We start from the raw sequence: 24,995 nt of genomic DNA, 5'->3' as shown, positions 1-24,995 counted from the left end.
ATTTAAATCTTCGTCCTCAAAGGGGTAACGTCTTTTACAGGATACTGGTGTAAACCCCTTCTGCCCCTTGCTCCATTCTTTTTTAATGAGGTCTTTTATAGTCTGGTCTACTGGGAATACGTGGCCCTTTCGCTGAGATAGACCTGCGAACATAACCTCCTGGGCCGTTTGGGGTTCTTTAACCTCCGACACCCCCATCGTTTTCCTCACTGATTTGACTAGACTATTTACTCCCTCAGTCGGGAAACAGACATGTTCCTCCTCATCTGAAGAACCAGACAAGTGGGAGACGTCTGAATCAATCTCCCCACTTTCCGCCGACGTGTCAGCATTAGGTGAGGATTTTCTCCTACTCCTCTTTTCAACACTGCCTGAGGGACCACCACTCAACGATTGGAGTTCCTCCCGAATCATAAGCCGTATTTCGTCCATTTTAACGGACTCCTCCTGCCGCAGGGTGTTATCTATGCATGCCTGACACAACCTTTTAGAATAAGGGTCAGGCAGGGGCTCAATACATATAGCACACTGCTTGTGCTTGGTCTTGTCCTTGCTTTTTGCCTAGAGGGACATAAGCAGAGGAGACCAATATAAGCTCTGAAGGAGCTGTATACCCAAACATTCTGAAGCATACTATACCGATTGTTGGGTGGATCGTCCGGTCTGGGGTGTGGAACGGGATGATTTCCTTCCCGATTTATCAGTGGAATCACTCTTCCTGGAGTGTCCACTATTCCTTTTTGCAGCATTACCACTTTGCATTAGTGGCTCTTCTACAGGGTGCTCACTGACTTCCTCGTGGGACGACATAATGCACACTGTTTTCCCTTCCTAACGGACTTTTATAGTGCGGACTATCAATCCCAGCCCCCGCAGCTGCAATCCCCCTTTTTTTTTTTTTTTTTTTTTTTTTTTAATTACCTGCATCAGGAGACCTGCGAACACCGCCAGGAGGAATCCAACATGGCGGTTCCCCCGGAAATGGACCTCAGGGGGTCGGCCATACTACATCCGGGATTCCGGACGCACTGCGCATGCGCCGGCGTCTGCCGCATTTTTCCGGCACTGCAACCCCACGCATCGTACCTGAGGGACCGGGGGGAGCCACAGCTGTTCAGCGCCACACCGTTCCAGACCGGGATCGACCAGGTAACTTTACACTGCCATGGTCGTTCTTCAACAACGATGTCCCAGCAGGGAGATCGTTGGAACTTTTCAGGCCCCACTATTCGGCCGGTGCAGACGAGGAGGGAACCATCAGGAATCCCCGACTCTGCTTTTACTCGCTCTGGAGCCCCTGCCGCTCAGCAGAGACGTACAGGCGGCATCCAGGCGAGTTTTCCTCTTCTCAGACACCGCTGTACAGTGTCTACAGAGATCTTCTCTGTGGGCTTCCTTCTAGGAACAGGAAACCAACTGAGGAGCGAGGGGGGCCGCCCCTTTTATCTCTCTGTAGGTTTCCTGTTCCTAGGGGCGGATCCCCTCTCTCAGTGGGTGCTGTCGTGGCGAATAGAAAAACCAGTTGTTTTCGAAACGCGTTGGTTTGTTTTGGTCCTTACCGCGATCCGTACCTAACCCAGCGGTCACGTGGGGCGGTCACCTGGTTCACACGTCACGCAGGTCCTGTATGCGCCGCTCACACCGCTCACACGTTGTAGCGCCGCCGGCCATAGACGGTGCATCTCCGCCCTCTGCTGGACTTCCACACTCGGAGTTGCTGTTACCGGCCGGAACAGCCCTCTAGGACTACCACCCTCTGAAGATTTCTCACCGCATCATCTTGCCCTCCCGGAAAATCGACAGAGGCAACAGATCATCTGTTTCAACTCCCAAAGGTATTAATCATGATTTGTTTTTAGTTCACTGAATGCGTTACCAGTGCCAAGGGCAGCGGAGTACTTCCCTATAGCCCTCTGTACAGATTGAGTCTATTATGGACCTTGTGTCCTGAATATTATTCCACACTAGATCATACATTGTGTGAAGCAACCACACTGATCTAGTTTGTATTTCTAGTGCTCTTGGGAGTTTACCAGCGCGAATTTTATTTATTCATTATATATATATATATATATATATATATAATAATTTTGCACTCGCATAACAATCGCATACATTACATCCGTTTTTTTTCGGTCCAGATTACGGACCGTTTTTTCTCTAGCAAGTGGAAATGAGCCCTTACTCTGTGTTGAGGCCTCTCATACAGCAAAATAGTGCATGCACAAGTAGTCATATGGCAGTAGCAGTACCCCTTGTTACAGAGTAAGGAACAGAGGTGTACTGAGCTTGTCTGCATCTAGGAATGGACATTGTCATTGGAGAGGGGTCACCAAATCTGGACAAGCAAGATTTTCTTTATGTACATAAACTTATACAAGGGTTAGTATAGGACTTATCAACCATCAAATTCTTCTGTGATAGTCAAACTGAAATACCTCACAGAATATCCCACTCCCAGAAGTTTCTTCTTATTTTTGCGGGGATCGCCCTGAGAATTTGTGCTGGACTGTTCTAGAAGACCTTCCTTCTTCTGTCTGGGAATGATGTTTATATCTCCATTTACACCTTTTCCTTTAAACGGAACATCAATCAGCCCTTGGCATTTGCTCAGAATGAAATCCCATGGGGTCGAATCATCAGAGGAGAAGAAGCCAAGTAGCTGTAGGAAAAGTGCTACAGAAACCTGGGCATCTCTGGCAGCATAAAACACCTGAAAAACAAAACAAAAAAAAAAAATGTTAGAGGATCCTAGTTGACCAACTCGGCTGCAGTTTTAAGATGCTTAAAGTTTCTCACCCACACTGTTGAAAAGCTTAAAGGGAATCTGTCACCAGGTTTTTGCTACCCCATTAGAGCAACATAATGTAAGAGGTACAGACCCCGATAACAGCAATGTCATTGAGCTGCTTGCTGTCATTTTCATAAAAAAAATTAGCCGGATTACTTACGGTAATGCTCTTTTAATGAGTCCATGACAGCACCCACTGGAGAGATAGGGATCCGCCCCAAGGAACAGGAAACCTACAGAGACATAAAAGGGGGCGGTCCCCCTCTCCTCCTCAGTTTAATTTCAGAGTACCCGGAGGACCGCCAGTGTTAGTCAATCATCACAATGTATCATCAGAATATAAACTTCATAGAAGTAATTACATTGGCTTTTATTAGGGAGGGATGTGACTGGGTGCTGTCATGGACTCATTAAAAGAGCATTACCGTAAGTAATCCGGCTATTTACCCTTCGCCATGACAGCACCCACTGGAGAGATTTCCAGAGACCAACACCTAGGGGGGGACCACCGTGCTGAGGATAGTCCTGCCAAAGTGTAGGTCAGAGTCGGAAGACAGGTCGAGCCTGTAGTGATTATAGAAAGTGGAAGGAGCCAACCAAGTTGCAGCCTTACATATATCTTCGATTGGCACGTTCCCTTTTTCGGCCCAGGAAGAAGCCATGGCTCTGGTGGAATGTGCTTTGATGCCCTCCGGAGGTTCTTCATTTTTCATGGAATAGGCCAACCGGATAGCGTCTCTTATCCACCTGGATAATGTTGCTCTTGTGACTCCATATCCTTTCTTTTTGCCCTGGAAGGATATGAACAGAGCCCTACTCTGCCTCCAACTACTAGTTTTCTCAATATATTGCAAAACTACTCTCCTGACGTCTAGAGTATGGAATTTTTGTTCTTCAGGAGTAGAGGGGTCTTTAAAGAAGGTAGGAAGATGTATCTCCTGTGACCTGTGGAACTTCCCTGCTACCTTAGGAAGGTATAGGGGGTCCGGTTTTAAGATTAGTCTGTCATGAAATGTGAGAAGGTAAGGTTGATCTATCGACAAGGCCTGAATGTCGCTGACTCTTCTAGCCGATGTTAAGGCTACTAAGAAGGCTGTTTTTAACGACAAGTGTTTTAAAGATGCTGTGTCTATAGGCTCAAACGGAGATTCTGTTAGAGAGTCTAAGACTAGATTTAGATCCCAAGGAGCTACCCTAGGTATGTGGACAGGAGTAACTCGTTCACAGGCCGTGATGAAGCGGGATACCCATTTATTACCAGCAATATTATGGCCATAGAGGGCACCCAGAGCAGACACCTGGACCTTTAATGTGTTAACTGACAGACCTAACTCTTTCCCTTTCTGTAGAAATTCTAATATAGATTTTATTGGGACTTCAGAGGGGTTTGAACTAGTATGGAACTGTAGAAATTTCTTCCATACTTTGGTGTAAATTTTTGTCGTAGATGGTTTCCTGCTAAGCAGGAGTGTATCAATTAGGCCTTTTGAAAACCCCCTGGAATTTAATATCTGCCTTTCAAATTCCAGGCCGTCAGGTGGAGGCTGTCCACCTGAGGGTGGAAGAAAGGTCCCTGAGAGAGAAGGTTTGGAATTGAGGGAAGGACCCAAGGATCCGTCACCGACATTGACCGCAGGCACGAGAACCATGGTCTCTTGGGCCAGAATGGCGCTATCAGTATTATCCTGGCCTGCTCTTCCCTGATTTTCCGTATTACTTGTGGAAGCAGAATTATCGGAGGGAAAGCATACGCCAGCTTGAATTGCCATGGTGTTTGAAGAGCATCTAGAATGTCCGGGTGATCTGCACGGGACCGAGATGCGAATTTGTGGACTTGTTTGTTTTGTTTTGTAGCGAACAGGTCTATTTGGGGTTTGCCCCATAACAATGTTATCTTGTGGAAAATGTGAGGATTGAGACACCATTCTCCTTGATGAAGAGTGTGTCGACTTAGAAAGTCCGCTTGTTGATTGTCCTCTCCTTTGATGTGGACTGCCGAGAGGGACAACAGATGCTTTTCGGCCAGGATTAAGGTACTGTTTGCGGAAGACATTAGAGCGTCTGATCTTGTGCCGCCTTGTTTGTTTAAATACGCCACTGTCGTACTGTTGTCTGAACAGATTCTGACGTGGTTTCCTCGTAGCTGTGGGAGAAATTGACGCAGTGCATAGTTTACCGCATTCAATTCTTTCAGGTTTGATGAATATAAATCCTCATTCTTATCCCAGGTTCCCTGGCAGAATCTATCTCCCATGTGTGCGCCCCACCCGTGGGGACTAGCGTCCGTAGTTATCGTGTGGGATGGTGATATTACCCAAGGGACACCCCCCGCTAGGTTGTCTTTATTTAGCCACCATTCTAAGGAGGATAAGACTTTCTCGGATAAAGTTATTTTCGATTCAAGGTGCCCCAGAAATTTTCTCTGTTCCCGAAGTATCTGATGTTGTAATGTTCGGGTATGAAGTTGTGCCCACTGAACGGCTGGAGTACAGGAGGAGAGGGATCCTAGCAAGGACATTCCTGCTCTCAGGGACATTTGAGGTTTGTGAATGGCCGCCACAACTTTACCCTCTATAAGAGATATTTTTTCTTGGGGAAGTAGACATTTTTGCTTTATGGAATCTAGATTAAATCCCAAAAATGTCTGAAGAGAAAGTGGGATGAGTCTGGATTTTTTATAGTTGACGATCCAGCCCAGGCTTTCTAAGGACGAGACAGTGTCAGCTAATCGTTCCGCACACTGAAGGGATGAATTTCCTACAACTAAAAAATCATCTAAGTAGGGAATGATTAATGTGTCTCTCTGGCGAAGGTAGGCCATTACTTCTAACATTACCTTCGTGAAGATCCTGGGTGCCGTGGAGAGACCGAAGGGCATGGCTGTATACTGGAAATGATGAATCTCCCCCTCAAGAGTTACTGCCACTCTTAAGTATTTTTGATACCTACTATGGATAGGGAGATGGTAGTAGGCATCTTTTAAATCAATGCCGCCCATTCTACAATTTGGAAAAAGGAGCTTAATGGCCGATCTAATAGACTCCATTTTAAACGTATAATTTTTAATAAACGTATTGAGTTTTTTAAGATTTATAATTGTTCGAAATGAACCATCGGGTTTAGGGATTAAAAATAACGGAGAGTAGAACCCTTTACCCTCTTGTCCCTTTGGCACCGTAACTAAAACATTTTTAACTATAAGACTTCTAATTTCCAGTTCAAGGGCCTTCTGTTGCACAGGTGAGGAAAGGGCTGTTAAAATAAAGGAATCATGGGGAATTTGGAGGAATTCTATTTTCATTCCTTCCTTAAAATTTTTCTTTCCCCAATGGCGAAAAATCACGTCAAGTTCCTGGGTGCTAAATATTATTAACCTGCCCCCTACTGGGGTGTCTGGTGTTTCAAAATTTGTTATCTCTACGGAAGGGGGGGCCTTTGAACATAGTGCCACCCTGTTTTCCCTCTCTTGTGGCCCATCGTGACGATCTTTCATTTTGTGTTCTTTTCCCGAACGGCCTCTTCCTAAAGGTCTTCCTATAGAAAGGAATTGAGGGGTCAGGGAAGGCTTTTTTCCTCTCTTTTGCTTTTTTGAGGATCTCGTCTAATGCTTTCCCAAACAAAAACTCACCCTCACACGGAATAGCGCAGATCTTAGCCTTTGACTGCGTATCCCCCTTCCAGCTCTTCATCCATAACGCACGTCTGGCATTATTAATTAGACCGGCTGATCTTGCTGCAAGGCGAAGAGAGTCAGCTGAAGCATCGGCCATGAATGCTGCTGCACCTCTAATTAGTGGTATCGCATCCCGCAATTTTTGTCTGGAGACCCCCTGTTCGATCTGTTGATCCAGCTGATCAATCCAAACAAGCATGGATCTAGCAGTGCACGTGCTGGCAATTGATGGTTTAAATATGCCCGTGGAAGCCTCCCATAATCGTTTCAGTGACGATTCTGCCTTCCGATCTAGAGGATCAGAAAGTAGGCCCGCATCCTCGACTGGTAGAGCTGACTGTTTTGAGGTGGAGGCGACTGCAGCGTCCACCTTAGGGATTTTAGTCCATGAAATTAACTCCTCATCATTAAAGGGGTACTTCCTTTTGGAGGCTGACGGGAGAAAACCTCTCTGGTCCTGTTTCTCCCACTCCCTCTTTATCAGTGCCTTAACCGCAGGAATTACTGGGAATGCTCTTCTCTTCCTCTCCGCCAACCCTGCAAACATGATGTCTTGTGCAGTTTGGTCGTCTTTTGTATCCTCACAACCTATAGTATTCCTGATGGACTTTACTAGGTTGTCCACCCCATCAAGGGGAAAACAAGCTCGACCCTCAATGTCGGAATGTGTTGAGGAAGAGGATGACGCCTGCGAGGAATCTGAGTGGATAACGCCTTCCTCCTCGGACTCAGAGCTGGATATAGCCTTTTCTTTCCCGGATTTTTTAGGGGGGGTACTGGCTTGTGAGATGGCCTATAATTCCTCTCTAATTATGGCCCATATATCTGTGACCGACATAGATGGACTCTGCATTGTTTCCGCCATACACTGATTGCAGAGTTTTTTGGGGTGGGAATCTGGGAGAGGCTCGTCACATAACGCACATTGCTTGTGCTTAGATTTCTGTCTCTTTTTGGCCTGGGAGAAGAAGACATTTGTGGAAAAGGGTGTCAGCTTTATAGGCAGAGGGGAAATCACACTCACCCAGTGAAGCTGTACGGTACCGAAATAGGAGGCTGCGACTTTCTGGATCTTGAATCCTTGGTCTCACTCCTGTGGCTGGCATCTGAGGACCTTCTGCTGGCTGGCTCACCTGCTGGGTCCACAGTCTTGCCTGGGGACGACATGTTGCATCGCCTGTGCGTTTGCAACTTCCCCCTTTTTATAGGCCAGGATCCGGTCAGTAAACTTTTTTTTTTTTTTTTTTTCTTTTCTCCCACAGCGGTGCACTGCGCATGCGCGAAACCGCGCTTTCCCCCACCGCTGTGTGAGTGACCCGGAAGTGCTCCTCTACCTCCGGGTCATTCTGGGGATTCTTACACCGCTCCACGCATGTGCGGCCGCCATTATCCCGGCCTGCGCTATGGAGCGGTGTACCGGCTGCCGCTGCAGCTGTGCCGCAGATCCCGGACCCTTTACCTGGTGGTCCGCGTCTGGAGCCTCTTCAAGGCCGCACCTCTGCAGCGTTGCTCCTGTGGAATCGGCGTCTCTCCCGGACTCAGCCATCCCACATGCCGGCCAGACGAGGGGGGAGCCGTCTAACGGAATCTCCCCCGACGCTGCATCTGGACTGCATCCCCTGCCGTTCCCGCAGAAACCGCACAGGCGGATGCTCCTAGCCCAGGTAAGATCTTCTGTAGTCTTCAGAGATCCTGTCCCCTGGGAACAGGAAACCTAAACTGAGGAGGAGAGGGGGACCGCCCCCTTTTATGTCTCTGTAGGTTTCCTGTTCCTTGGGGCGGATCCCTATCTCTCCAGTGGGTGCTGTCATGGCGAAGGGTAAAAAAATCACTGGTCTATTTGCTGCAGATCTAGCAGTGCTCTGAATGCCACTGTGCAAAGGCAAAAGACTGCTAATCTGTGGTGGGGTTATACCGAGCTCATGAATATGGAGAACTATACAGCAGCAAGTTTACTAGTCCTCTAGTGACAAACATCAGTTTTACCAGCAGGAAATCAAAATTACCCTATGCAGCCCAGTAAGGGACATGAATCAGTCTCTGCCTCTACATTATGCTGCTCTAAGATTAGATGGCAATTCTGGTGACAGTCACATCAAAGGCAAGATGACAAAAAAAAAAAATAAAATAATTGATAGATGTATTATGCAAGGGGTATATAAACACATACCTGGTCCTGTGTGAATTCCTCGGCGTCCCAGTTACTGCAACGAAGCTGAAAAGATTTGGCCAGAGGATAGCACAGGATAGTTTCAGACAGCGATTTAAGACTCAGGCTGTTTTGAAAAATGTCCCTCCTGAAAATAAAAAGGTAAAATATAAAATAATTATATATATATTTATATTTTTAAGGGGTAAAACAAACAGAACTTCGTTTTGTCACAGTGTAGAAAGATTGCCAGTGACACCTGTTACTTAAAAACCTATTCTCACAGAGTGAGTCCTTTTAAGAGGCATGGATCAGGCTTGGTTTGAGTGTCCAGTTACTATGTGACTGTACCCACAAGCTCTCAGCATTCTCGGATTCCGGCGACAAAGGGCAGTCATTTGACTACAAGTATGATTTACCGTATTTTTCGGACTACAAGACGCACTTTTTCCCCCCCAAAAAAAGGGGAAAATTGGGGGGTGCGTCTAATAGTCGCAATGCATGCTTACCGGCAGTGGTGTGGTGGCGGCGGCAGAGGTGCGGTATGGCGTGCACAGGGTCCCTTCCACCGGTCAGGTGACGCAGCGGCCCGGAATGCAATGTGAGCAGCAGAGCCGGGTTGATCACCGGTTTATCGGTGGTGGCGGCCATCTTCCCGAGGCCACGCGTGCGCAGATGGAGTGCTCTGCTTCACGGGGCTTCAGGAAAATGGCCGCGGGAGGCCGTGCGTGTGCAGATGGAGGAGATCGTGGCGGCCATTTTCCTGAAGCTGAGTTTGCAGATTTAGATCTCGGCTTCAGGAAAATGGCCGCCGCGATCTCCATCTGCACACGCACGGCCATTTTCCTGAATCAGAGCACTCCATCTGCGCACGCGCGGCCTCGGGAAGATGGCCACCGCCACCGATATTCAGCCCGGCTCTGCTGCTCACATTGCATTCCGGGCAGCTGCGTCACCTCACCGGTGGAAGGGACCCAGCGAACGCCATACCGCACCTCTGCCGCCGCCACACCACTGCTGGAACCCCCCCATGGACACCAGGCCGTGGCGTCACCCACCTAAGCAGGAAGGGACCCTGCTCAGGTGCACGCCACACCGCATCACCCCACCTCTGCCGACACCATGCCTCCTGTGACCCTGCTCTGCCACCGCCAGCCCTCAGGTAAGATACTGTAAATTCGGACACTAAGACTGACCCCATCTTATAAAAAAAAAAAAAAATCTGCAATTTTCACCCCAAATTTGGGGTGTGCCTTATGGTCCGGTGTGTCTCATAGTCCGAAGAATACGGTACATACAGGCTCATACCAACTAGACCATCTAGTAGGAATGTGGCCATAAAGTCTGAAAATCACATGCTTGCTTATCACCAGAAAATCCTGACAGGCTGTGGCAACTGTAAGGCTTCAGAAGTCTGCAGTCAGACTACATACTCATAGCAAGTCTGGAAAGCCCTTTAAGATCTTTCAGTGTTACATTATATACTGTATTTTGCAGACTAAGAGGCACTCTTCCTACAAAAAGTGGAGGAAAATGGAGGGGGGGGGGGGTGCAACTCCTGTACCTGCTGCTGAAGAGAAATGAATACTCATTATATTAATCCCCTTTGGTAGCTGGCACACATATGCCAGGAAGCTGCAGCCAACACTGTGCCCACTATTGAAGCTCAGTGAATATTCACTGCTCTCCATACACACTCCAGGCGTGGGGAGCAGCAAGTATTCCAGCAGCTGTCCTTGGCTTGTAGGCAGGGTATGACATCACTGCCATGTGATGCTTAGAAGCATAAATCAGCTGTTGCCATCAGAACAGGACGCTGCGAGGGAGCGTAGGGAAGGCAAGCAGAATGGTTTGTGGTTTTTTTAATGTTTTTTTCTGAAAGGGGCCATGTATGCCAGGATGGGGATGAGGGAGACCATGCCTACCAGGATTGGGGATATTAGTACAGAACTGACCACATTTTGATTTCATTTTTTTTTCTCCTGTAGTTTCCTCCTCTAAAACCCAAGTGTGTCTTATGGTCCAGTGTGTCTCAATCTGAAAAATCTGGTAGTTTGTGTCTGAACAAAAGATACTTGCCACATTTAAATTGATAACCAGTTATGTAACTGGCTAATCCCAATTTACACAATTGCTTGGATCAATAGTGAATACAAATCTGTAAAAGACACCTACCTATGTCTCATTGCAAGATAGCGTATGTCAACAATGCCCTTCACAGAGAGCCCATACTCATTCATCAATTTGGAGGCATCTTCCCAACAACCTACACCGACTTTCAGAACATTAGTGGACGCCAGAAGAGCCACTAAGGTGTTGGGAATGTTGCAGCTAGTGCTGACCAAGCGAGGCAGACGGACCAGTACACAGAAGCCACTGTGGGAGGCCATCTGTAGCAGGGAAATCGGGTTTGCTCTCCCATCTACAGACACCTGAAAAATAAATAGATAAGATGAAGGGTCACAATGGGCCGTTAGCATAAGTTACTATTTGAGATTCATTCTAAAGGTACCGTCACACTAAACGATATCGCTAGCGATCCGTGACGTTGCAGCGTCCTGGATAGCGATATCGTTGTGTTTGACACGCAGCAGCGATCAGGATCCTGCTGAGATATCGCTGGTCGTTGATTAAAGTTCAGAACTTTATTTGGTCGTCAGATCGCCGTGTATCGTTGTGTTTGACAGCAAAAGCAACGATACCAGCGATGTTTTACAATGGCAACCAGGGTAAATATCGGGTTACTAAGCGCAGGGCCACGCTTAGTAACCCGATGTTTACCCTGGTTACCAGTGTAAAAAGTAAAAAAACAAACAGTACATACTCACCTTCGCGTCCCCCGGCGTCCGCTTCCTGCACTGACTGAGCGCCGGCCCTAAAGTGAAAGCACAGCACAGCGGTGAGGTCACCGCTCTGCTGTTAGGGCCGGCACTCAGTCAGTGCAGGAAGCGGACGCCGGGGGACGCGAAGGTGAGTATGTACTGTTTGTTTTTTTACTTTTTACACTGGTAACCAGGGTAAACATCGGGTTACTAAGCGCGGCCCTGCGCTTAGCAACCCAATGTTTACCCTGGTTACCCAGGGACCTCGGCATCGTTGGTCGCTGGAGAGCGGTCTGTGTGACAGCTCTCCAGTGACCAAACAGCGACGCTGCAGCGATCAGCATCGTTGTCTGTATCGCTGCAGCGTCGCTTAGTGTGAAGGTACCTTAAGAAGCATACCACGTATTCATGTAGTACAGAGTTTCCATACAAAGCCAGTTACTACAGCTGAGCAAATCATCTCTAGAGGCAGTGTCCACATTTAGGTCTTTAACAAAAAACAAAAACAAACAAACACAACCACACACACACGTAGGGGCCTAGTAATCAGAAGAGGCACCAAGAATACCAGAATTTGAGGTCCAGCTGAAGTTCACACTGCCCTGAGAGCTGCCACAGTTTACATGTGAATTTTCAGACTAGAATCATTTAAGACTTTTGCTATACAATCCTGCAGAAGAGTCATCGCCAAGTTGGATAACCCCCTTTAAAAATAAGTTTAGTTTCATCTTCATAGATGGATATTGTCAGAACGCTTTAACAAGCACTATCGCAATTCACTGCCATTAATATCTCACCAACTTCTTTTACAATTGTAGCTTTTTAGACAGACCACTACTGCTATCACTCTCCTGAAGCAATAGGGATCGTAAATAGTGCACGTGTTCTGCTGCCTAGCAGGGGAGGTCGGTCTCCAAGGCACCAAGCCATAAACAATGTTAAGGGTGTTTTTAGGGCATGACCAATTTCACTACCTGCAGAGAAAATAAACTCCCTTCCAGTCTCTATACTGTGAGACTGAGTGCGCTGCAATCACTGCCAGCACTGAGAGCCTGCCCTCCACATACAGGCTGCCTAGTAGTGTGCAGGGAGTACAGCCACGCTCACCATAACTCCCTGTACCCAGATATGACTGGGAAAGAACAGCTGCAGGGAGGATACTGGTTAATTTTATCCCTGTAGCCACTACTGGGGTGAAGAAATCCTTCTTGTGGTTCTTGTGTAATCAGCGTTAGAAGTTTTCAGCTAATGAGATGCCTGTGCTTCTGGGCAGGACTGTAGGCAGAGTGATCTTCCTGCTCTAAGCAAGAGAAACCATGGAGAGACCTGCCCACAGGCCGCCTTGAAGCACAAACATGTTCCTCATCATAGAGACAGACTGTGCTTTGGGGCAGCCTGTGGGCAGTCTCTTCTTGGTTTCTCTGGTTTAGAGTAGGAAGATCAGACTGCCTACAGTCCCGCCCAGGAGCACGAAAACTTCTAACACAAAAACCACAAGACTGATTTCTTCACGCCAGGTATCATTTTAATCAGTATAACACTGCCAACCTGACAGTCAAAATCCTGCAGACAGGTTCGCTTTTATGCATTTTACCATCAAATTAAGCCTATATCTGCAAGTAGGTAGTATTTCTGGGCATGAACGGCATTCAATCTCTCAATAACGGCGGAAAGTTTTAATAAGCAGAAAATTGCTTGCATTTACAAGCACTTGCAGTACTCATTTATGAAGATTGGAATAATCCTTTAAAAGGGAGTGTCAGTAGGATCAACCCGACATCGGGTGTAACAGTATGCCGATGTTGGACTCCCCCTGTTTGTTGTGGGCTCTGGCGCCGAGTCTGCACCTTTCCGGGCTCATGTCAGCTGACATGTGCCTGCAACAGCCTCAGGTGGAATAGTGTTCCACTTGCGGCTGATAACTAGTTAAATGCTGCTGTCAATTTCTGACAGCGTCATTTAACGTGCTTACCAGAAGCACATCACTAATCCTGCCCATGGGTGACCCCGTCACATGATCGTGGGTCACCGATGGTTTGTCATAGCTGGATTGCTATGAGAACCGGGTGGCGCTCATAGCAAGTGAGCATTTCTGCTACACAGGCGATGTGATCATCACCTGTGTGTAGAGGCAATTGAAGTAGTGCAGCTTCTAGTCTCCCATAGAGGCTATTGAAGCATGCAAAAGGTAAAAAAAAAAAAAAAAAAGCCCTGAAATGACCATACTAACCAAGATTTAAAATACAAAATTGTTATGGCTCTGGGAAGGGGAGCAGAAGAGGAATATGCAAAAATGAAAATACCTATGGTCGAAAGAGTTAAGGTGTCTATATTGTCATAGAAGATGAATAAAAGGACATCTTCCTAGTATTTAGATGAGTTGTTCGGGATCCATGGACTGAACACAGATCGCCAGAAAATCTGCCTCCAGAGCTCATTTTATATGAAAGCGATGTTACCAGGGTGAGACATGTAATGACTGACAGTCTACTCTCACTGCATAGTAAAGCAGAAATTAGCTTAGGCTCATCTCCAGCAGCACTTTTGTTCTCCAGGCACAGCTGATGGCACCATTACAACCAATACCTTCAGCTGATCTCATAGGCAGTGTTGGGGAGGGAAGAACAGAACACACACGGCTTAGGAGGGTTTGTCAAACTGACAGATTACCTTTAAAAGGAGGTATAGTAAAGGATAAAGTAACATCTTGAAATGGGCAGCATTCATCACATCAATTAACTTAACTTACATTTGCAGACATGCCTTCTCTGCTCACTTTACAGCAGTCACGTATCCCCTCAGTTGTGATCTGGCCACAAATCAGTTTTTCCAGTTTTCTGGAATAATGTGCCTTGTCTACGCATGCACCTTTCCAACTGCATACTGACATGCCAAGAAAAGGGACATCGCTGATGACAACGCCGACTACGAAGTTGGCCTAATTTGTCTAGATAACATGTGCCCAGTAAATGCAGCCAGATTACTACAGAGGGGTGGGGGAAAACTGCATGACTAATATAAAGTGGGCAAAGCAGGCACTATTAGAAATGAACTTGTAAGCAAGTCAAAGTTCACGTGCTGGGGAATTGAAGATAAATATTTTATACTCGAAAGTTTCAAAACTTTTAGATGTACGGTAGCAACAATGGCTAGGAGAGCCCAAACATCTGAAAACGTACCCACTCGCAGTCCACCCCAAGTACTGGGTATTCGTCAAGGTCTCGCTGTAATGAAGGCCACACCGCCTCCCATTCTTCAGCCTTAGAGACTATTTTTATTGGAGCCTGCAGAAGTTTTTCCACAGAAAACACAGATCGTTCTCTTTCTAAAGATTGATGCACTTTCTGATCCGATCCATGGATCTCTGCGGCCAACGCAGTACACAAGTCTTTGTGGTCAACATTAGTACACAGCTGCTGCCTCCGGCGATTGATAAGCTTCCACAGAACAAGACATCCAACTGTAGTACCCACCAGAGAGGCGACACCAAGGGTTATACCTGCATGTCTGGGCATTCTGCTGCAAGACCTGGTAAAGAGTCAAGACAGAATTATGAAAACAGTGTCTCATTTTGCTTTTAAGTACAGACCAATCACAATTTTTGAAAAGTTGTATCTAAATCCAGTCCAACCGGGGGATGGGGGGCGGTGTAAAGGAAAAAAAACAAAACATTTGATCCGGTATTTGGATCATATTCATCCATGCAAATCAATGGGCCCGTGGAAACCATAGAATGAAAGGGTTTTTCTCATTTATATAATTTATTTAGCTCCATTAACTACACAGCTCTTTACATTCCTTATCAGTGTGTCCTTTGAGTGTGGGAGAAAACCCACACAAGCACAAGGAGAATATACAGACTCTAGCAGGTGTCCTGCTGCCCTCCAAAAGAATCAGATCACACTCTAATCACAGTCTGATCAGTGTCACCCAATTCTCTGAGATGAGAGCATAGTCATCTGCACCTGCCCTTCGTCTCAGCTACTGCTCTCCTGTGCTTCAAACTTCATATAGGAATAACAGGTGAGAGAAAGGAAGTTGAGGCTTAAGGTATGTTCACAGTCGGTGAACTGTGATATTTGAAAAATCACAGCATGGTGACAGTGGTTAGCTCTGCAGCACAGGTTTCAAATCCCACCAAGGACAACATCTGCAAGGAGTTTGTATGTTCTCCCCGTGCTTGAGTGTGTTTCCTCCAGGATCTCCAATGGGGACTGTAATTATCTGTAAAGAGCTTCAGCATATGATAGCACATTTAACATGATGTATTTTTGACTAGGATTCTCCCCCCCCCCCCCCCCCCCGTGTTTCAGTTGGGGTTAAATCCTCTCATACAAGACTTATTTATAAGCCGACTCTTTATAACCCCACAGAGTGGTAAAAAGAGATTTTGATGCATATATCTAAGGTCTTGTGCAAAAACCATGACTCCGTGAGACACTAGTAAATGAATGGCTTCCTTGTGCTATTCCCAACCACCCTCCTAAGCAGGATCCATAGCACTGGACAAAACCTGTACACTTGACAAGGGGTTTGTTTGGTTTGTCAAAGACAGGGTATCTGGATCTGAGAAGGTAGTTTATATCCACACTATTACAGAACTGTACAGCAACCTGGAATCCATTAACATTGCTCCTAAAACCATCATGTTACTTATTCCCACCGATACCTGAAGCATTATAAAGGGCTAGATAGGAAGTCTGGATGTGCTCATCACTCCATCTCCACCATTACAACCCAGGAGACCAGCACTCGCTAGTAGTAGTAGTAGAAGTAGCTTTGTATTTGGCAGACCATAGGCAGCTTTCAGGCCTACATAAGGAGGCCAGGTCACAGAGCTGGATTTCATACCGATGGTTTGTATGCAAGGAGCAAACACACAGCAGGGGGGATTAAGCAGCACTAAACACTGAAAGAAATCCCTCACAATCCAATGGTCTCCGGTAATGGCGGCCACAAAGATAAACCCCACACACAGCCGTCCGCAGAGAGCCGCCGCAGCAGCAGCCATAACCAGCGCCATACACGGAGGAGCAGTACCTGCACGGTAGAGGCTAAATCCAAGTCGGCTAAAGGACCTCTGCCCATGTGACCGGAAGGGGCGGTGCCTCTTCCTCCATAGAACAGACAGAGCAGACACGAGGAAGCTGTGGATGTCATGGCGGGATTTCGTGCAGGATTTGGTTTTGGAGTGTTTTGTGCAGGATTTGCCTCTTCCTCCATAGAGCAGAGCAGACAGGAGGAGGCTGTGGATGTCATGGCTGGATTTCGAGGATTTTTGTGCAAGATTTGGGGTATTATGGGGCTCATTCTCCAAAGTCATAGATCAGGTAAGTGGGAGTCTGCCTGGAGAGAATGTGGTGATGTTGCTTGCATGGGTCTGCCTGGGGAGAATGGGGTGGTGTTGCTTGCATGGGGCTGCTGGGGAGAATGGGGTGGTGATGCTTGCATGGGGCTGCCTGGGGAGAATGGGGGGGTGATGCTTGCATGGGGCTGCCTGGGGAGAATGGGGGGGGGGTGATGCTTGCATGGGGCTGCCTGGGGAGAAATGGGGGATGTTGCTTGCATGGGGCTGCCTGGGGAGAATGGGGTGGTGTTGCTTGCATGGGGCTGCTGGGGAGAATGGGGTGGTGTTGCTTGCATGGGGCTGCTGGGGAGAATGGGGTGGTGATGCTTGCATGGGGCTGCTGGGGAGAATGGGGTGGTGATGCTTGCATGGGGCTGCTGGGGAGAATGGGGTGGTGTTGCTTGCATGGGGCTGCTGGGGAGAATGGGGTGGTGATGCTTGCATGGGGCTGCCTGGGGAGAATGGGGGGGGGGGTGATGCTTGCATGGGGCTGCCTGGGGAGAATGGGGGGGTGATGCTTGCATGGGGCTGCCTGGGGAGAATGGGGGGGTGATGCTTGCATGGGGCTGCCTGGGGAGAATGGGGGGATGTTGCTTGCATGGGTCTGCCTGGGGAGAATGGGGTGGTGGTGCTTGCATGGGGCTGCCTGGGGAGAATGGGGTGGTGATGCTTGCATGGGGAGAATGGGGTGGTGATGCTTGCGTGGGGAGAATGGGGTGGTGATGCTTGCGTGGGGAGAATGGGGTGGTGATGCTTGCGTGGGGAGAATGGGGTGGTGATGCTTGCGTGGGGAGAATGGGGTGGTGATGCTTGCATGGGGAGAATGGGGTGGTGATGCTTGCATGGGGAGAATGGGGTGGTGATGCTTGCATGGGGAGAATGGGGTGGTGATGCTTGCATGGGGAGAATGGGGTGGTGATGCTTGCGTGGGGAGAATGGGGTGGTGATGCTTGCGTGGGGAGAATGGGGTGGTGATGCTTGCGTGGGGAGAATGGGGTGGTGATGCTTGCATGGGGCTGCATGGGAAGAATGGGGTGGTGATGCTTGCATGGGGCTGCATGGGAAGAATGGGGTGGTGATGCTTGCATGGGGCTGCATGGGGAGAATGGGGTGGTGATGCTTGCATGGGGCTGCATGGGGAGAATGGGGTGGTGATGCTTGCATGGGGCTGCATGGGGAGAATGGGGTGGTGATGCTTGCATGGGGCTGCCTGGGGAGAATGGGGTGGTGGTGCTTGCATGGGTCTGCCTGGGGAGAATTGGGTGGTGGTGCTTGCATGGGGCTGCCTGGGGAGAATGGGGTGGTGATGCTTGCATGGGGAGAATGGGGTGGTGATGCTTGCATGGGGAGAATGGGGTGGTGATGCTTGCATGGGGCTGCATGGGAAGAATGGGGTGGTGATGCTTGCATGGGGCTGCATGGGGAGAATGGGGTGGTGATGCTTGCATGGGGCTGCATGGGGAGAATGGGGTGGTGATGCTTGCATGGGGCTGCCTGGGGAGAATCGGGTGGTGTTGCTTGCATGGGGCTGCATGTGCATGCTGGACGGGGGGTCCGCCTGGGGAGAAGGGGGAGATGTTGTTTGCATGGGACTGCATGCTGGAGGGGCCTGCCTGGGGAAGGGTGACTGCATGCTGGGGTCTCAGTGGGAAGGGGGTCATGTTTCTTGCTAGCGGGGCTGGGTGTCTGTTGTGAAGGGGGGCTGCAGGTCTCTGGGGAAGAGAGGCTGTGTGCTGGAGTCTCTGTTAGGAAGGGGGTCATGTTGCCTGCGTGGGGGATCTGCGGGGATCTGCGTGCAGGGGGGTCTACCTGCAGAATGGGGCTGATGTTACTCGCATGGGTCTATGTGGTGTGGGGAGCTGATGTCACGTGCTGTGCAGGTCAGTGTGTGATGTCACTTGCGGTGGGGGGTGCAGGGAAGTATAGTGCTACGTGTGTGGGGGCGAACAGGGGAGGGGATGAATGATGATGGAGATCTGAGGGATTGATATTACTTGGCATGAGAATCTCTGCCTGATGGTGAAGAGTCGGTCCTGTTAATATTAATATTATTGGGGACACATGCTGTCAGATTGATGACTGACCTATGACCTCTGGGAGCGAAACAGCTTTACAACAATGTCTCCAGATCCCTGGCTTTATTCTCCCCTCGCACGCTGTGCTACTCAGTATTAGCCCGGTGGCCACTGGTGTCAGCCACTACTTGTATCCAGTTTTCTGCATGATTTTTTTTTCTGTTTTATTCTAGGTATTGTGACTTTTCCCCATCCTGTGCCCCCCCCAGAGCAGTGACCTCCCTGCAGATGTCATTACATCACTGGACTTCTTTTCACCAAGTGGAATGGCGGTGCCCCCACAATCCATGTGAGGACCCAAAGGGATGACACTGTGTGCATCTGATAATGTCAGATGAGTATAATTACTTTAAAAAAAAACAAAAAAAAAACCCTTTTTCTCGATTTGCGCTCGCTCTGTCTCCCCGCGCTCGCTCTGTCTCCCCGCGCTCGCTCTGTCTCCCCGCGCTCGCTCTGTCTCCCCGCGCTCGCTCGCATCAGGGGCTTATCTACAGCATTCTGTAATGCTGTAGCTAAGCCTCCAATGTATCCTAAAAGATGAGAAAAAGAGGTTATATTATACTCACGCGGGCGGTCCGATCCAAGTCGCGGTCCGGTCCTGGGCCTCCCATCTTGATAGGATGACTTCCTCTTCTTGTCTTCACACTGCGGTGCGCAGGCACCGGGAAAGGTCAGAGAGGCCTGGGGCCTGCACACTGCAGTACTTTGTGCTGGAGCCGCAGCGTGAAGACACGAAGAGGACATCATCCGATGAAGATAGGAGGCGCCAGACCGGCCCGCGATGCCCATCGGACAGGACTGGGACTGTCCCTGGGTGAGTATAATATAACCTCTTTTTCTAATTTTTAAGGATACATCGGGGGCTTATCTACAGCATTACAGAATGCATTACAGAATGCTGGAGATAAGCCCCTGATGCTGGTGGGCTTAGCTCGCCCTCAATTTTGGGGGTGACAGGTTGCCTTTAAGCACCACAATACAATTTTTGCAGCTAAAGCACAGGGGACTTTGGTACAAAATGTGTTTTTCTTTTTTGTAATTAATCTGTCTTTAATGTTTAATTCATTGTTTTAATTTCTAAAACTCTTTATTATTGATTTGTATGTATGCATACTTATATATTTCTCTTTTTTTTTATTTCTAACTATTTGACTTGTAATAAACTTGTTTGACAGCTATGAATTGAAATTTCATTTCCTTGCGGATTTACATTCTATGGGGAAGAGACAAAAGGTCGGGGGTGCAGCAGCTCGGGTGGTGGTGAGGCGGCAGAATGGTTATTGCAGGCTGTAGGCTTTCCTGAAGAGGTGGGTTTTCAGGTTCCGTCTGAAGGATCCAAGGGTGGTGGATAATTGGACGTGTTGAGGCGTGGAATTCGAGAGGATGGGGGATATTGGGGAGAAATCTTGGAGGCGGTTGTGTGAGGAATGAATAAGTGTGGAGGAGAGTAGGAGGTCTTGGGAGGATCGAAGATTACGTGAGGGAAGATATTGGGAGATTAGTTCAGAGATATAAGGAGGGGACAGGTTGTGGATGGCTTTGTAGATCAGTGTTAGTAGTTTGAACTGGATTCGTTGTGGAATTGGGAGTCAGTGGAGAAATTTGCAGAGGGGAGAAACGGGAGTAGAGAGGTGGATTAGCCGGGCAACAGAGTTAAGGACAGACTGGAGTGGTGCAAGAGAGTTAGCGGGGAGGCCGCAGAGGAGGATGTTGCAGTAGTCGAGGTGAGAGATAAGGGCATGCTCAAGCATTTTAGTAGATTGAGGGCAGAGGAAGGGACGGATTCTGGCAATATGTTTGAGTTGGAGGCGACAGGAGGTGGCAAGAGTTTGGACGAGCGGTTTGATGGACAGGGCAGAGTCGAGAGTTACCGTGAGGTAGCGGATTTCAGGTGTGGGAGAGAACGTGATTCTGCTTACCAAAATAGATAGATCAGGTAGGGGAGATTGGCATTGTCTACATTGAGTTTTAGGAAGCGAGAGGTGAAGGAGGATATGGCTGATAGACACTTCGGGATTCTGGACAGCGGAGAGGTGACATCTGGGCCAGAGAGGTAGATCTGAGTGTCATCAGCATACAGGTGATACTGGAAGCCATGGGACTTTATGAGTTATCCTAGGCCAAGGGTATAGATGGAAGAAATTAGGGTCCCCAGGACAGAGCCTTGAGGGACTCCAACAGAGAGAGGGCGGAATGAGCCAATACAGTCTGCTGTGCCTGCCCAACGACCGCAGAGTTGCCCAGATCATACCCCTACTGATTACTGGGTGGCCACCCTGCTGCATCCCTGCTGCAAAGACAAAGTACCATTATTACTTCCGTCACTGGAGCGGGATGGCAAAATGTGTGAATACAAGCACATGCTGGTAGGGGCACTACTGACGGCATTCCCACCTGACAGAAGAAACACAAGGCAGAGGAGGAGGAAGTCGCCAACGCAGCTGGGGCACCACCTCAGAAGGGAGCGTTAACATGGCTAAAATGTGAAAAAAATTCATCAGCATGACACATCATCCAGCACCACCATCTGATACGGTCTATACAACCAGGTGCCAGCGTTATAACAACATGGTGGAAGAGTACATGTCTATGTCCACACGTCTGCATGTACTAAGTTGGGTCTGCCCATTTAACTTCTTGGTTTCCAAACTGGACACATGGCCTAGGCTTGTACTTTTTGACTTGGAAGTGCCGGCATGCCCCGTGGCAAGTGTAATGTTGGAACATGTGTTTATCACAGCAGGGGATATCACACATAGGCGCATCCACCTGTCCAAAGCCAACGTGGCCACTCTCGCATTCATTAAAAGAAACCAGGAGTGAAGTCCACAGGACTTGTCTGTACCTCTGGCAAACCAGACAAATGTACCATCTGCACCCAGACATTGTTATATTTTATTTGCCATTTGTTTTATTTTGGGGCCTTACCAAAAAGGAAGAGAAATAAAATCCACAAAAATAATGTTGGATACCATCAGACCTGCCTCTTCCACCTACACTGCAATGTCCACCTCCTGCTAGTCCACCTACACCACCTCCTCCTCCACTAGGACATCCGACTACTGTATCTACATTGTTCTTTTTTATTTTATATTATGTTCTTCTAAGTGCTGTCCCTAAAAAAAAAAAAAACTTGGATACCTCATCCCCTGCCTCTTCCACCTTCATCGCCACATTCGCCTCAAGCTCCTCCACCTACTACACCTCCTACATTTGGACCTATGTCTCTTTTTTCAAGATTATTATTATTACTTTTTATTCTCTGTTGTTCCATTTTTCACCTTTACCGCTTACTACCCCCATTTTACAGCACGAAAGTTCGAGACCACATTGGCTGTGAGATGGTCTCATTATGCTGCGAAGGGCCCAATAAACATTTACCTTTTCAGCCTATTAATCAGTGAACAGCTCTCTGCTTTTTCTTAGCTGGTTATTAAAAAATGGGTGGACTCACCCAAAAAATTAATTGGGCCCCCTCCATTTTTAATAACCAGCTAAGGCAAAACAGACCGCTAAGGGCTGATGTTAAATAGCTGTGAAGGTCCATGGATATTGGCCCCTACCAACACTAATAAGACTAGTCCTCAGCTGCACGAGAAATGGAGCATCCTGATTGCTTTTGTGCAGTGGCAATTGGGGTAATATATACAGCTCTGGCCAAAATTAAGAACCCACCACATCAAAACCCTGTCATGGGGAGCCCATTCTCCAGACCTGAACCCAATTGGAAAACTTGGAATGTAATCAAGAGGATGATGGATAGTCACAAGCCATCAAACAAAGAAGAACTGCTTACATTTTTGCGCCAGAAGCAGTGTGAAACACTGCTGGAAAGCATGCCAAGATGCATGTAACTGTGATTAAAAATTATGGTTATTACACAAAATATTAATTTCTGAATAGTGATGGGCGAGCACTAAAATGCTCGGGTGCTCGTTGCTCGGGTCGGGCAAATTGGAATTCTCAGGTACTCGGCCAGAACAGCGAACCCAATATAAGCCTACGTGAGACCAAAGTATTTTTACTGCGATCCCCCCGGGGGTTCTTTTAATTTCAAAAAACATCTGAAAATGATGGAAACACTGCTCAAAAGACACAGGAACATCATGGGGATAAGCCCTAGAAGCATTCCTGACTCCTAGTTCACAGCCTTAGGCCGGTTTCACACTTGCGTTGGTAGCAGCTGCGGACTTCCTCCGTGAAGCTCCGCCGCTAGCTCCGCCTATTTCTGCATGCGGCCGGCATGCAGCCTGTATACCTATATTTAACATTAGGTACACAGGTCGTGCCGCAGTATGCGGATGCTTCCGCATGCGTCGTTTTGACGATGCAGAGAAGAAAAATTGCTACAAGCTGCGTCCTATGCTGGTCTCCGCATCGTCAAAACGACGCATGCGGCAACATCTGCATACTGCGGCACGACCTGCGTACCTAATGTTAAATATAGGTACACAGGCTGCATACCGGCCGCATGCAGAAATAGGCGGAGCTAGCAGCGGAGGGCGGGGCTTCAAGGAGGAAGTCCGCAGCCCTCCGCAGCTGCTACCAACGCAAGTGTGAAACCGGCCTTAATCATTTTTTTCCGAGATTCATGCCATTTTTCCCGGTGCCACAAAAAACACATTAAAACGAAACCAAAACAGGTTTTGCTGCGAAATATGTCAAGGTACATCCTTTGTAGGTTAATCACTTGCCTGTAAGGCCAAATATTTAACCCCAGACCGAAAATTTCCTCTCCCTCTTAAGGCCCCGTCTCACATAGCGATTTACCAACGATCACGACCAGCGATATGACCTGGCCGTGATCGTTGGTAAGTCGTTGTGTGGTCGCTGGGGAGCTGTCACACAGACAGCTCTCTCCAGCGACCAACGATCAGGGGAACGACTTCGGCATCGTTGAAACTGTCTTCAACGATGCCGGAGTCCCCCTGCAGCACCCGGGTAACCAGGGTAAACATCAGGTTACTAAGCGCAGGGCCGCGCTTAGTAACCCGATGTTTACCCTGGTTACCAAAAAAACAAACAGTACATACTCACCATCTGATGTCCGTCAGGTCCCTTGCCGTCTGCTTCCTGCTCTGACAGTGCCGCCGTACAGTGAGAGCAGAGCGCAGCGGTGACGTCACTGCTGTGCTGTGATCTCACTGTACGGCGGCATTCAGTCAGAGCAGGAAGCAGACGGTAAGGGACCTGACGGACACCGAAAGGCGAGTATGTACTGTTTTTTTTTTTTACATTTACGCTGGTAACCAGGGTAAACATCAGGTTACTAAGCGCGGCCCTGCGCTTAGTAACCCGATGTTTACCCTGGTTACCAGTGAAGACATCGCTGGATCGGTGTCACACACACCGATTCAGCGATGTCAGCGGGACCTCAACGACCAAAAAAAGGTCCAGGCCATTCCGACACGACCAGCGATCTCACAGCAGGGACCTGATCGCTGGTACGTGTCACACATAGTGAGATCGCTACTGAGGTCGCTGTTGCATCACAAAACTTGTGACTCCGCAGCGATCTCGCTAGCGATCTCGCTATGTGAGACGGGGCCTTTAGGCTTAGTTCAGACGCAGCGTTTTTGAAGCGTTTTTCAACTTTAACATTGCTTTCAACCACTACAAATGCATTCACTGGGAAATGTCAAAAATACTTTTCAAAATTTATTTTACAATTGCAAGGTAAGGATGCATTCCAACTAGCGCTGGGGTCCGCCAGGAGGGGATCCGTAATGGATCTGACCTCCTGGTGACCCCAGCTAAGGCTGGCGGAATCCTGGAGTTACCAGGAGGTCAGATCCGTTATGGATCCCCTTCTGGCGATCCCCAGCGCTACTGGGAACACAGCCTAAGATGTGTATATTTCAAAACATAATTATGTGCATAAAACAACAAAAAAGTAAGTAAATGGGCATGCCAAATATAGGCATTTTATATGCAATTTTTTTATGAAAACATTTTTTGGTTGTAGCAAACTTGGTGCAGGAATATTTATTTGTAACTTTACATATTCCCCCGAAAATTCTCACATATTATTTTTTCGGCTGAATGTTCCTTGCATACATTTTGTCCGCAAGTAGAAGAGAAACGCTCCGATTTTCTTTCCTTCTTTGCTGGACAAATACAGCAGCGCTGTCATGCAGA

General features: G+C 48.1%; 2 protein-coding genes and 1 long non-coding RNA gene across 4 annotated transcripts in view; 2 read left to right on the top strand and 1 right to left on the bottom strand.

The window, feature by feature from the left end:
• Positions 1-16,475, bottom strand: part of LOC143775137 (uncharacterized) — a 140,435-nt gene extending 123,960 nt beyond the window's left edge. The window contains exons 1-5 of one of the 2 annotated variants that reach the window (XM_077262989.1): positions 16,363-16,475; positions 14,615-14,963; positions 10,789-11,045; positions 8,635-8,761; positions 2,439-2,713 (exon numbers count right to left, since the gene is read on the bottom strand). In XM_077262989.1, coding sequence (XP_077119104.1) covers positions 2,439-2,713; positions 8,635-8,761; positions 10,789-11,045; positions 14,615-14,950 — 995 coding nt within the window. In that variant the 5' untranslated portion in view covers positions 14,951-14,963; positions 16,363-16,475. Of the gene's footprint in view, positions 1-2,438; positions 2,714-8,634; positions 8,762-10,788; positions 11,046-14,614; positions 14,964-16,104 lie in introns of both variants that reach the window. The other variant, XM_077262984.1, reaches the window with a different exon arrangement.
• Positions 1-24,995, top strand: part of LOC143775152 (exonuclease 3'-5' domain-containing protein 2-like) — a 77,631-nt gene that overhangs the window by 41,876 nt on the left and 10,760 nt on the right. The gene's annotated exons all lie outside the window — the stretch shown is intronic.
• Positions 16,479-20,035, top strand: LOC143775226 (uncharacterized). The gene is made up of 2 exons (XR_013215601.1): positions 16,479-16,765; positions 19,031-20,035. It is a non-coding gene; the product is annotated as an uncharacterized LOC143775226 (long non-coding RNA).

This window comes from Ranitomeya variabilis, chromosome 1 (genome assembly GCF_051348905.1).
Source record: "Ranitomeya variabilis isolate aRanVar5 chromosome 1, aRanVar5.hap1, whole genome shotgun sequence".
NCBI lineage: Eukaryota > Metazoa > Chordata > Amphibia > Anura > Dendrobatidae > Ranitomeya > Ranitomeya variabilis.
This window is presented reverse-complemented; position numbering and strand designations above follow the sequence as displayed.